Source organism: Magnolia sinica, chromosome 7 (assembly GCF_029962835.1).
Source record: "Magnolia sinica isolate HGM2019 chromosome 7, MsV1, whole genome shotgun sequence".
NCBI lineage: Eukaryota > Viridiplantae > Streptophyta > Magnoliopsida > Magnoliales > Magnoliaceae > Magnolia > Magnolia sinica.
In genome coordinates, this window is record NC_080579.1 from 42,452,561 (window position 1) to 42,466,305 (window position 13,745).

The 13,745-nt window shown below is 40.7% G+C and overlaps 1 protein-coding gene across 1 annotated transcript in view; it reads left to right on the forward strand.

The window, feature by feature from the left end:
- Positions 1–3,487: 3,487 nt before the first annotated feature.
- LOC131251305 (uncharacterized) overlaps positions 3,488–13,745 on the forward strand; it is a 40,763-nt gene continuing 30,505 nt past the window's right edge. Inside the window, exons 1-2 of the mRNA XM_058251950.1 lie at positions 3,488–3,711; positions 3,827–3,904. Coding sequence (XP_058107933.1) covers positions 3,709–3,711; positions 3,827–3,904 — 81 coding nt within the window. The 5' untranslated portion in view covers positions 3,488–3,708. The remainder of the gene's footprint in view (positions 3,712–3,826; positions 3,905–13,745) is intronic.

Here is a 13,745-nt window from a genome sequence, read left to right on the forward strand (position 1 = left end):
TTGAGTCTTAGTTGTCCTGTTATATGGGTCGTGGTTATCATGTTATATATGACCCATAATGGGGTGATCTAATCCATCCACCTTGTTGGCCAGCTTGCTGTGGGCCAAAAAAGTCCTGACTTGGGCCCACAATGATCTTTGTTAGAAGTGGACAATGCCCAAGTCACCATTATTGATGTTTCAACAGTCACCATTATTTTCAAGAAGTCCTGACTTGGGTCCACTTCTGATCCATTGATGTTTCAACAGTTACCATTATTTTCTATTATGTGGGCCACACGAGCACTGGATCAAGCTGATATTTGGCCCCCAGCCCTAAAATGACATGGCAAGAAGGATGGGCGGCATAGATTATACACATACATCAATGTGGGGCCAAGTCAGGACCTTTTGGGCCCACGGCAAGCTAGCCGACAAGGTGGATGGATCAGATCACCCCATTGTGGGCCATATATAACATGATAACCACGACTCATGACAACCACGACCCATATAACAGGACAACTGCGACCCAAATAACAGGACTACTGTGACCACGACCCATATAACAGGATAACTGCGACCCATATAACAAGACAACTGTGATCCATACAACTGAGACCTATATAACAGGACAACTAAGACCCAAATAACAGGACAACTGCGACCACAACCTATATAACAGGATAACTGCGATCCATATAACAGGACAACTGTGATCCATGTAACTAATACCCATATAACAGGACAACTAAGACCAAATAATAGGACAACTGCGACCGCGACCTATATAATAAGATAACTGCGACCCATAAAACAGGACAAGTGCGATCCATACAACTGAGACCCATATAACAAGACAACTGCGATCCATACAACTGAGACCTATATAACAAGACAACTAGGACCCAAATAATAGAACAACTGCGACCGTGACCAATATAACAGGATAACTGCGACCCATATAACAGGACAACTGCGATCCATACAACTAAGACCCATATAACAGGACAAGTAAGACCCAAATAATAGGACAACTGCGACCGCGACCCATATAACAGGACAACTGTGATCCATGCAACTGAGACCCATATAATAGGACAAGTAAGACCCAAATAATAGGACAACTGTGACCGCGACCCATATAACAGGACAACTGCGATCCATACAACTGAGACCCATATAACAGGACAACTGCGATCCATACAACTGAGACCCATATAATAGGACAAGTAAGACCCAAATAACAGGACAATTGCGACCGCGACCCATATAACAGGATAGCTGCGACCCATATAACAGGACAACTGCGATCCATACAACTGAGACCCGTATAACAGGACAACTAAGACCCAAATAATAGGACAACTGCGACCATGACTCACATAACAGGACAACTAAGACCAAAATAACAGGACAACTATGACTGCGACCCATATAACAGGATAACTACGACCCATATAATAGGACAACTGTGATCTATACAACTAAGACCCATATAACAGGACAACTAAGACTCAAACAACAGGACAACTGCGACCGCAACCCATATAACAAGATAACTACGACCCATATAACAGGACAACTACGATACATACAACTGAGACCCATATAACATGACAACTAAGACCCATATAGCAGGACAACTGCGATTGTGACCCATATAACAGGATAACTACAACCCATATAAAAGGACAATTGTAATTCATACAACTGAGACCCATATAACAAGACAACTAAGACTCATATAACATGACAACTACGATCCATACAGCTGCGGCCCATTTGGGTCGTGGTTTGCATGGGTCGTAGTTGCCATGTTATATGGGTCGTGGTTGTTATGTTGTATGGATCGTGGTTTTCAACATGTTCAATTCCTTTTCTACCAAACCATTGGTACCATAGCTTAAGGCCCATAATGGGGTGATCTGATCATCTACCTTGTCGGCTAGCTCGACGTGGGCCTAAAAAGTCCTAACTTGGGCAATGTCCACATCTAACAAACATCACTGTGAGCCTGAAAACTTTCAACAGTTACCATTATTTTCTATTTTATGGGCCATAAAAGCACTGGATCAGGTTGATATTTGGGCCCTAGCCCTAAAATGACGTGACAAAAAGGATGGGGTGGAATGGATTATACACATATATCAGTGTGGGCCCATTTGGGTCGTGGTTTGCATAGGTCGTAGTTGCTATATTATATGGGTCATGGTTGTTATGTTGTATGGATCATGGTTTTGAACGTGTTCACGTCCTTTTCTACCAAACCATTGGTGCCATAGCTTAAGGCCCACAATGGGGTGATCCATTCCGTCCACCTTGTCGGCCTGCTCCGCGTGGGCCCAAAAAAGTCCTAACTTGGGCAGTGTCCACTTCTAACAAACATCACAGTGAGCCTGAAAAGTTTCAATAGCGGGTTCCATTGTCACTATTATTTTCTATTATTTGACCCACACAAGCTCTGGATCAGGCTGATATCTAGGCCCTAGCCCTAAAATGACACGGTAAAAAGGATGAGCGGCATGGATTATACACGTACATCAATGTAGGCCCCACGAGCTTGGTCCTTGCTTGCACGCAAAAAAGGGTTCCGTACACATCACTTTCTTGGCATTAAATACGATGTAACTTCTTCTTCCCTGCAAAACCTACAACTACTGAAACAAAGATAAGGGCATTTTGGTCCAAGTAATTTTTGAAAGCATGTTAAAAGGCCCTTCTTGTAATATATAGAATGACATAGCTTTCTAGGTAATTTGCCCAAACTTTGAGGTGAGTACGGTCAATTTCCCTAGTAATATTTGTTCGTATAATTTATTTAAGAGGTAATAACGGAAAGGGATGGCTACTCCCCCAGCCACTAGCCCGATGGCTGATGGTTGGTGCTCTATGTGCCCCACCATGATGTATGTGTTTCATCTATGCCGTTCTTCCATTTTTACGCATCATTTTAGGGTTTGATCCCAAAAAAAGAGGGATATAAATCTTAGGTGGACCACACCACAGGAAAACAATAGTGATTGGATATCCACCATTAAAATCCTCCTAAGGCATGTTGATTAGGTCATACAGACCTAGATGAAGGGGAAAAAGCAAAGATCAGCTTGATCCAAAACTTTTATGGGCCCCAAAAAGTTTTTAATATCGAAACACTGTTTTCTGTAATGTGGTCCACTAGAGATTGGGATATACCTCATTTTTGATCTCATATCCTAAAATAATCTAGAAAAATATACGGACGGCATGGATGAAACACTTACATCATGGTGGGGCCCATAGAGCACCGACCACCGGCCATTGGTTGGTTGCAGAGGGACTAGCCAATCCGTTTCCGGTAATAACCCTGTTGTGAGCGGCTTGGATGGCATGTAAACATCATAGTCGGCCGCAGGAAGGTTTCAACAGTGGACGTTCTATTCTCACTGTTCCGTGCCTGTGGCTCACCTGAGTTTTGGATATGCGTTATTTTTGTGCTCCTCTCCTAATGTGATCTTGAGAAATTGATGGACGGAGTGGATTTGTCACAGGAATCTGTGGGGCCACATTGCCTCCTCCTACCGAAGGAAGTTACTGTGTGGCCGGTGAAACAGGCAATTCGCGTCAAACAAAGGAGACGGATCTTTTCTTCCCTTTTAAACTCGAGGCGTGATTTTGCATCCGTATCTCCTTCTCTGCAAGCGAAAGAAAACCCAACAATACAGTTGAGAAAGCGAAAACGCAGAGAACATGGCAAGTTGTTTTCTTCTTTAAATTGCTATATACGCATCTATCTTTCTCTATCTGATGATGATGATGAATAATAATAGCGAGGGGAATGGATTCTGATTGGGGTGAAATGAAACAGGTGTGCTTGGCGTGTCTGTTGCCCCTCTTCCTCATCCCAGTTGTTAACGCCTTGCCATTGTTCATCGATTTTATCCTTGTGAGTCCCCCATCTCTCTTCTTTTCTTTCTCTTTTTGTACCTCTGGATGCACGAGTGAATTCACTTTGCAGAATTCCTTTATATATATATATATATATATATATATATATATATATATATTTCTTCTGTATTTTCCCGTATTCATAATCGTCACATACCCTCAAATTGGAGTTGATTTTCTTTCAACTCCAACTTGATCTCAATGACGTGCAGAACGTCAATATCTATGACTGCCATTTGATCCAAGAGTAAGGTTGATGCCTGCTGGGCAGCTGATCATGACACTTTTGCCACTCTACTGTTTGAATGCCAGCCCTAAATTATTGGGAGGAGAGCTAAGGTTGGATGGTGGTAAATGGGGCAAGTAGTAAATGATCATTTACTACTTGTGTTTGGATGCTCTAATTTGCTAGTAAATCATTTATGATTTACTAAATGATTTACTGATTTACTAGCAAAGCCCCCTTCTCATTTACCAGCAAAACGGTGAGTTTTCATTTACTAGTAAATGAGGAGAGGGCAACAGCTCTATCTTTTTGAATGAAAGCCTATAAAGCAGATTTCATTTACCATTTACAGGGCATCCAAACATTGTGAATGATTTACTAGATCATTTACAACTTAAAGCCAAACAGACAGGTTGTAAATCATTTACAGCTTTAAGTTATTTACTAACAAATCATTTACAACGTAAACCATTTACCACCATCCAAACGACCCAAGAAGAAGATGAATTCGATCCTGCATCGAGACACTCCTTAGGCTTCTAGAAACCATGGTTCTTACTCTCGTATGAATTCTGAGAATCTCTAATCTTTTGATTCGGTTGTTTTAATTCTTCTTCAAGGCCATTGACAATTCAGTTTTAAAGTATTATTCAATGCTTAACTGAAGAATATCTTTAGTGAACCCAAAAGGCGACTTGATCATCACCAGTTGCGAAGAGAGAAGCGACATGGGGTGGGTGAATGATCAATGTGGTGATGTACTTTTCCTATGAACAGTTTATTTTTGCTGTTGTAGTAAACAAGCAATCCCGCTCGTTAGATGAGTTGGTAGAGACTAGAGAGTGTAGTGTTTGTGAGTAATCCAAGGTTCAATCCCTACTGGTGTTATCTTTCCAATAAAGAAGAAGAAGGAGAAGAAGAAGAAGAGAGAGAGAGAGAGGGGGGGGGGGGGGGAGAGAGAGAAGCTGCCATATGGTACATATCTCCCGTTCTATGACTATCAAGTGGTTTTGGCATTTAGATTTTCAAAATCACACTAGCAGAGAAAGCTAACCTCCAATAGTGCATCTCGGGCTTTCACGATCAAATGATGTTCCGAAGTGGTGTCGGGTCTCCAAAAGCTTCATCGCTAGTGTAGTAGCCAGTTCATTGGATGTTGCAGATATGGCAAGGGCCCTTGGGTGTATTAGGCTTCTCTTCTCTTGATCTAATTGGGCCCTCCTCTTGGGGGCTGGGGCCCAATCCTTGAGCCTCCCACATGGAACCTGGTTATTGAAAGATTAAAAAAGAAGCTCTCGGCTTGGCAAAGATAATTTCTTTCTCCAAACATATTACTTTATTCTTTTCAAATCCCAAATATGATTGTGAAGAAGGTAGAAAAGCTTTGGCCAGATTTTGCGTGGAAGGGAAAGAAATGGATCATAAACTTTGTTTATTGAATGAGGATATAGAAAAGCCAAAAGAATTGGAAGAATTAGAGAAAGAAATTGAATGTTGTTATCTAAATGGTGATGGCATTCTGTTTTTGAGCAGGGAATTCTACCCATAATGAGCAAATATTGGGAAGTCAAAAGAGGTGGGATCTCAGGTGGGTTGAGAAGTGGAATGGGCTCGTCGGTTTGGAATGATATCTCCACTTTTGCAGACATCTTTGGGGCAAAAGTGTAGGGAAAATTTTCATTGAAGGAGTCATGTTCAAAGGCAGTAAATGCGATAGAATAGATTTTGGAAGATTTATGGGTGCGGAACTTTGTTGGTGCAGAGATTTTTGAGACTGTTCTAGTTTCAACTAGAAACATTCTCATAAGTTATCGTTATAGAATTTTTGGAGGAAAAGAGCGAGAGTGGCATTTTAGTGGAATCTTTTGGATGTCAAAATTAGTTTGTGGTTGGAATTGCTAGGCCTAGTCGATGAAGTCACATTACCCTCCTTGAATGGTAAAGAATCCCCCTCTCCTGTATTTGCAATTAATGACACCCTGTGCTCAAGTTTGGGATCTCTTCCTCCTCCTTGAGTGGAAGTGTGCTGTTGAATGGTTATCACAAACAAGATTCTTACCATGGAAGCTATCCTTTTTGGTTAATGAAAGTTTCGCCATGGCTGTTGTTTGGCCTACTTTTTATTTCTTTGAAGGGTAACAATAACTTTATTGAAAACATCCAACAAGCACACCTATTTAAACACAAAAAAGAAAGAAAGAAAGAAAACTTTTAAAGACTTTAAACATGAAGCCCATTCCACAACAAAGGATTTTATCCTAAAAAGCACGTCTTCCCCCTTAATGGAAATGTTTCGGAAGCATCTCCCATTTCTCTATCCCAAATCATCCACCAGGTTAGCTAAAAATGGTTAGTCTCCAAATAGGCGTCACACACACACACACACACACACACACACATATTCCACAAAGTTAGGCATGACCCAAGACAAGTTAAAGGAGAAAAGAAGCTTGCTCCATGATTTCAAAATAAATGTGCAATGGATAAAGAGATAGTTGATAGATTCATCTTCCTTTGTACACATGACATAAGCATTGGGGGTGAAACAAACCTCTATTTTTTTTTGGAGATTATCTATAGTGAGCACTCTATTTCTGCCTACCCACCACCCAAAGGTCACGACTTTAGGAGGTCCACATGGTACCACGTGCGAGACGTGAAATCGCATCGCTCGCTCCTATGTGTGTAACTCAACCACTAATAGAAAGAGTGGACTAAGAAGTGACCTGATTTATCCTTGAGCCAACGCATCTTGTCCCAATCTTCTTGGATTGGATGGTAAAGGAGAAGATTGTCTAGCAACTTAACATACTCAATTTCCTCGCCAAGTAAATTTCTGTGACAAGGAGGGGACCAAGCAATGCCAGTGCTTGTTAGTGCCTCGATTTGTCAATAACGTGAGCTAGGGTGTCTTGAGTCGGTTGAGCCTCCATTGGAAGACATTGAAGACCGAATACTCGAAGGCTTGATGCATCAAGGCTTGAAGACACCGGTAAAAGTGAGGTTCCTTGGTAATCCTAGCCCTAGACCCCTTTAAGCCCAAAACAACCTACCCTAGATGACTTGTTCTTTATAGGAAAACCCTTAGTCATCAGGTTTGTGCCGGCTAGATCATGTGCAAAGTGCGTGGACAAAATGAGAATAAAAACGCCCAAGTTCGATTGATCTTCGATTAATTGAGCAAACCTTCGATCGGTCCGATTGAAGGCCATTCGCTCGATTGATCGAAGGTGCACAAAAAACATCCAACAAGCTTTCTGACGTGTTCAAATTGATCCTCAATCGATCGACATATTAAGTTCGATCGATCAAAAGTGCGCAAAAGTGTCCAACGAGCTTTTTGCCTTTTTATTGAATTAAGTTCGATCGATCGAAGGGGTTGCTCGATCGATCGAAAGGGTCACTCGATTGATCGAAGCTAGCCGTTATAGATCCGTTGGAGCCTTTTTTCTATAAATCTAGAAACTGGATCTTTGCAAAAGTGATGGATTTTAGTGTTTTAGAGACTCTAGTGTATCCAAGCTCTACCACACTCTTAGGCTCTATCCCAAAGAGATTTATGTTATCTTCTTAGTGATTCTTCACTTTAATGAGCATTTCAAAGCTTAATTACAAGAAGAACGTGATCTCAAGCCTTCTCTAGAACGTAGACATCAATCCCATATGTAAATTCTAATGCCTATCAACCTCTAGAGTATCTATCTAGGTGAATCCCCATTTTGAAACCAACTATTCATTAGTTGTAGGAGATTCCACCATCTTCCCATTAGCTTGGTAGCCTCATTGGAGCATAAAGTGTGAGGTAGCCGATTAAAGGAAGCGGAAGAAGATCGACTTCAAAGATCGGGGGAGCACAAGAGAAGTGAATTCAAGAAGTGAATACTCATCTCAAGCAAGGCGCTACAACAAGGCTCAATCTGACAATTAGGTTGTCAATTTTAGAGTCCATTTACTCTTTCCTTATATAGGATTGAGTATAGAGTTTGTGACCTAAACTCAATTAAGTCCTTGTTGTTAGTGCACTTATTTGTGTACGTTGTTTGTGAATCACGTGGGTCTATGTGTCAGTGAGTCAGTTGGGCCTCCATTGGAAGACAAGGAACACCAAAGACACGAAGAGATGAAGCATCAAGGAGTGAAAAAACATGTGAGCATGAGGTACCTTGGTGTATCCTAACCTTAGACCCCTTCAGGTCCAAAACAACATACCTCTAGATCAGTGTTCGAGTTGTCGGTATCGCTACAAGTTTCGCTGATTGGAGATAAAGATATAATATCGTTATCGCCGATAATATCGCCAATAACTGGAAATGTGAAGAAAAATGGCGAAACATGGGGAAAAATGATGGAATTTTTCTGTGAAACTTCAGGACATGCCCAAATACACATATTTGCATATTTAGGAATAAAAAAATTACAAAAAGAATACATTAAATAATAAGTTTTCATTTAATGGGGCCCAAAAAGCATGCTCTGTTGTAAGAAATCACTCTAATTGTAACCAAAATGAATTCATATAATACAAATACAACTAGCATATAATAATTAAGCCATGCAAAAGTTAACGAAGTAAAAAAGTACACCTTTTTTGAAACATGGAATCTATATAGTGGTATACTTGGTGATGGATGGCTTGGGTATGACACTTGTTTGACATACTGACGCATCCTTCCAATTTTCCGGATCATTTTATGGTATAAACCCAAAAAATAGGTAGATCCAAATCTCAAATGGACCACATCACAGGAAACAGTGTTGATTGAATGCCCACCATTAAAAACTTCTTAAGGGCCACAAGTTTTGCATCAAATTGGTCTGTATGACCTAATCAATAGGTTGGATGTCAAATAAACATTACAATGAACCCTGGGAGGTTTTTAATGGTGGGCATTCAATCGCTACTATTTCCGATGGTGTGGTCCACCCGAGATTTATATATGCTTGATTTTTGGATCAAGATCTAAAATGATTTGAAAAAAATGGATGGACAGCGTAGATCAAATAAATACATCACGATTAGGCCCATATAGCACCAACCACTAGCCATCTGGCTAACGTCACTAGCCAAATCATGTCCTGGCGTAAGGACTTTGTGTACCCACTGTAACGCATCTGCTTTATCATGTTGCCAATAACGAGGTAGCTATTGAACACTGTCCATGGGCCCACCATGATATATGCCAGAAATCCACCCCATTCATCTGTTTCAGCATATCATTTTAGTACATGGTCCCAAAAATGAGGTAGATCCAAATTTCAAGTGGACCACACCAAAGGAAACATTAGCGATTGAATCCCACCATTAAAAACTTCTAAGGTGTCACAAAAAGTTTTCGATCAAGCTGATAATTGTGTTTTCGATTCTGATGAAGCATATCCAATGATCAAATGGACCACCTGAGAGGTTGGATGTCCAAAAAACATTACAATGGCCTTAGGAAGTTTATAATGGTGGGTATTTAATCACCACTGCTTCCTTTGGTGTGGTCCACCTTAGATGCGGATCTACCATATTTTTGGGCTCATGCCCTAAAATTATTTGGCAAAATATATGGATGGTATTGATAAAATATATCAAATCATAATGGACCCCACAGAGCACCGAGCCACCGAGCCTGCAGACCTAAATGAGTTGGACGTGGGAAGTCGAATGCGCACCATATAAATTATTACCTTGAGTGGACCAAGTCAACTCTGTGGGGCCTACTGTGATTTATATACTTTATCCACTCCGTCCATCCATTTTACCATATAATTATAGCGCTTGATTCCAAAGATGAAGCATATCCAATGATCAAGTGGACCACACTGCAGTGAATAGTGTGAATTGAACGTCTATCGTTGAAAATTTCTTAGGGGCCATAGAAGTTTTGGATCCGTGTAATTTTTGTTTTTTCCCGTCATCGATGACTATGTGATCTTATGGACCACTTGGATGACAAATAAACATCACTATGGCCCTAGGAAGTTTTCAACGATAGGAATCATTGTCCTCATTGCTTTCTGTGGTGTGGTCCACCCAAGCTTTGGATCTATCTCATTTTTTGGCTAATGATCTAAAATAATCTCTCCAAATGGATGGACCGTGTGGATATAGCACATACATCATAGTGCGGTCCACGAAACTTGGTGACGTCCACGCCATGTAGCCACCGAGGTCACAAGCTCCACGCGTAACACCTAATCCACGGACGCGGATTTCCTGTGAAAGCCGAAGTTCCTGCACTGGAAACTTGGGTGGGGCCCAACATGATGTTTTTGAGAAATCCACACCGTAAATCTATTTTCGTAGCCCATTTTAGGACTTGAGACCAAAAGTGAGAAGGATCCAAGACTCAAGTGGGCCGCACTAGAGGAAAAGGTGGGTAGGAAAATTCCTACCGTTGAAAACTCTTTGGGGTAGAAAGTGATGTTTACATGTCATCCATATCATTAATAACGTCATTCCTACTGGGATGAACTGAAAACACAAATTTTAGCCTGATTCAAAACTTCTGTGGCCCCACGAATATTTCAACTGTGTACGTTCAATACTCACATTTTAGGCCCACTTGAGTATTAAATATGGCTCATTTTTGGCCTTTTGTTGTAAAAATATCTCAGAAAATGGATGGACGGAGTGGATTTCTCACAAACATCACGGTGGGCCCCACCTAGGTTTCCAGCGCAGGAAGTTCCTGCGAAAAGCTTTCGCAGTAAATCCGCGTCCTCCTTGTAAAAGGGTTTCAAAACCCTAAACTCCTGAAAAACACGCCCGTAGAAGAGGTTCCTTGAGGGAACCCTAAAATCCCAAAAATCTCAAAAAATTCCTAAGATTTCGCATGTTCTTCGTGGGAATCATCATTTGACAGGGCCGTGATCAACGATCCGATTCTACAGGTACAATTCCAAAAGTTTCTTTTTCCCCCTTTTTTCTCTTTTTTTTTTTTTTTTTCTTTTTTGATACTTATGCAGCCCCCGATATTATCGTCCCTTTTATTGTCGAAAAGGAGTTGTTGGCACTTGATAGGGCCGCGATTTCTGGTCAACAACTGTATTTTACATGAAAAATGGATAAAATCGCCGAATATTCGCCGATATTAGGAAGAGAAATGAAAAAAGTTAGTTTTGGTGTCGCAACTCCGGCGATACCGATAATATCGGCGATATTATCGATTTTTCGCCGATAATATGAACACTGCTCTAGATGATCCATTCCTAATAGGAAAATTTTGTTTGATCATCCAAAGCCTTAGGAATTTATTTGAACATGTTTTGTTAGGCTTTAGAGCAATTTCAGGCAACTTTCAGTCCTATCGAAGGTGCTGGCATTATAGATCCGTTAGAGCCTTTTTCTTATAAATCTTGCAACTGGATTTTTGTGATGGTTTTGAGTGAGAAAAAGACCCTAAAGTGTCCCAATACTTCCAAATCCTTATGGGCTCCCACCCATTGAGATCCATGCCCTCTTCTAAGTGGTTCATCACTCTATGAGGATTCAAATGCTCCATTTGTGGAAGAACTTGACATCTCACATTCTCTAGAGGTTAGACTAAATCCAATAGTTGTATCCATTGTCTAAACAACCTCTAAAATGGCTACCTATGTGAATCCCTACTAGGAACCCATCCTATCATTAGTTGTAAGAGATTCACCCAACTCCCATCACCTTGGTCACCTCAAAGGAGCACCGTATGTAAGGTGTTTGATATTGGAGTTGAAGCCTTAGAAAAGCCTCGGCATCATGATTGGGGGATCAAAGGGGAGCTAATTGAAGCATGAGAGAGCATCGATCAAGCAACCTAAGACGACACGTCAACGGGGCTCAATCCCACAAGGTTGTCATTTTCAGAGTCCATGTACGCTCCTTACTTGTGTAGGATTGAGCGTAAGAATTTGATTGCCAAACTCGATTAGGTTTCTTGTGTAGGATCTAAATTAAGTCCTTGTGTAGGCCACCAACACGGGTTTGTACGTGTAGGTTCTTGGGTAGAACTGAGGTTCGTGGCTAGCCTATAGAAAACCATGTAAGTCTCCAAGGGAGCCGGTCCTTATGTGGGATTGTAAAGGTTAGAGGTAAACCTAATTTAAAACCTCTAAGAAAGTGAATACCGATACACTCTAAGAGAGTGCGTCCACTGGGAGTGGAGTAGGAAAACTGAACTACTATATATGCTTGTGTTTGAGATTGTATTTGAGCACTTGTTTGATTATGCTTATGTGATGAATGTTTAATTATATGTATGTATGATTAGATGAATGCTAGGAGTTGATAGGTAGTACATCCCATACACACATGTACACTATCATGCTTATAGACTAGTTGCTTAATTGCTACATTTTTTATTGTCTATGTGATTGGACTCTCTATTGGCTTGGAAGCCTTAGAGTTAATTGCCTTATTTTAATTTGCATATTAGTTTAAGTTAAACAATTGTGTTTTAAAAGGCGTAAATTTTTTTTTTTTGGTTCTAATCACTCCTCTCTAAGACATAACCATCATTCTTTAGCTTCGTCAAGCTTCTGTGCATAGCCCATGGGCCCTCCATGTGCAATTTCACTTGTGTAAGCCTCCGATGGGAGTATGCGTATGTTAAGTCCCTGTGGTGGCCTCCGATGGGAGTATACATTTGTTAAGTCCTTGTGTAGGCCTTCGACGAGAGTGTATGTTTGTAAGACCTTGTGTAAGCCTCTGGCAGGAGTGTACGCTTGTAAAGGTTAGGGGTGAACCTATTGAAAAATCCTGAGATAGTGAAATCTGATACACTCAAGGAGAGTGTGTCCACCGGGAGTAGTCAAGTAGTCAAACCACTATAAATCATTGTGTTTGTGATTGTGATTTGTGCACATTTCTATTCATGCTTATGAGTTTAATTGGTTGAATTATATGAATGCTTAAATGGATTGTATGCTAGGCATCTAATTGATTGCACATGCACGTATAAGATATCTATCTCACTCATAGACTAGTGGCTCAACTTGTTGCATCATTTGTAGTCTATGCAATTGGACTCACTTGGCTTGGAAGCCTAACTGTTAATTGATTTTTAATTGGCATAATTTTTAAGTGGTCCTATTCCCCCCCCCCCCCCAAGGAGTTATCCATAATTCTAAACTCCGCTAAGCTTTTGTTTGCCATAGTAGACAATCCATGCAATTTTAGTGCCTAGAAACAAAAATAATTTTTCTTGTAAAGAGTTGAGCTAACTGAGGGGATGTGTTCTGAAGGGGGGAGTCGCCTGCCCAAGTATCTTCCCAGAAATGAATTCTCACACTGTTATAAAGGAAGAAACTGCTGAGGGTCAAATGTTGCATATTGGACCCCATTTATTACTTAGTTTTATGAACATGATAATGCTTAATGTCCTATTTTAATTATGTTTGTGTTGTAAGGTGAATTTAAGAGCTTGGATTCATGGATTTAACGCTCAAGAATCACCAAGCCAAAGATTGGATCTTAAAAGGCTAAGAATGAAGAATTCACATGCTAAAGATTCAAGAAAACCAAGTCAAGAATGAAGAGAATTGAAGTTTTGAAGTGAATTTGCGTAATCCTCGACTAGTCCTGGCTCCTGCTCGGCTAGTCCTGGCCCTGCTCGACCAGTTGAGGATTCCTCGACTCGAACTCCAGTGG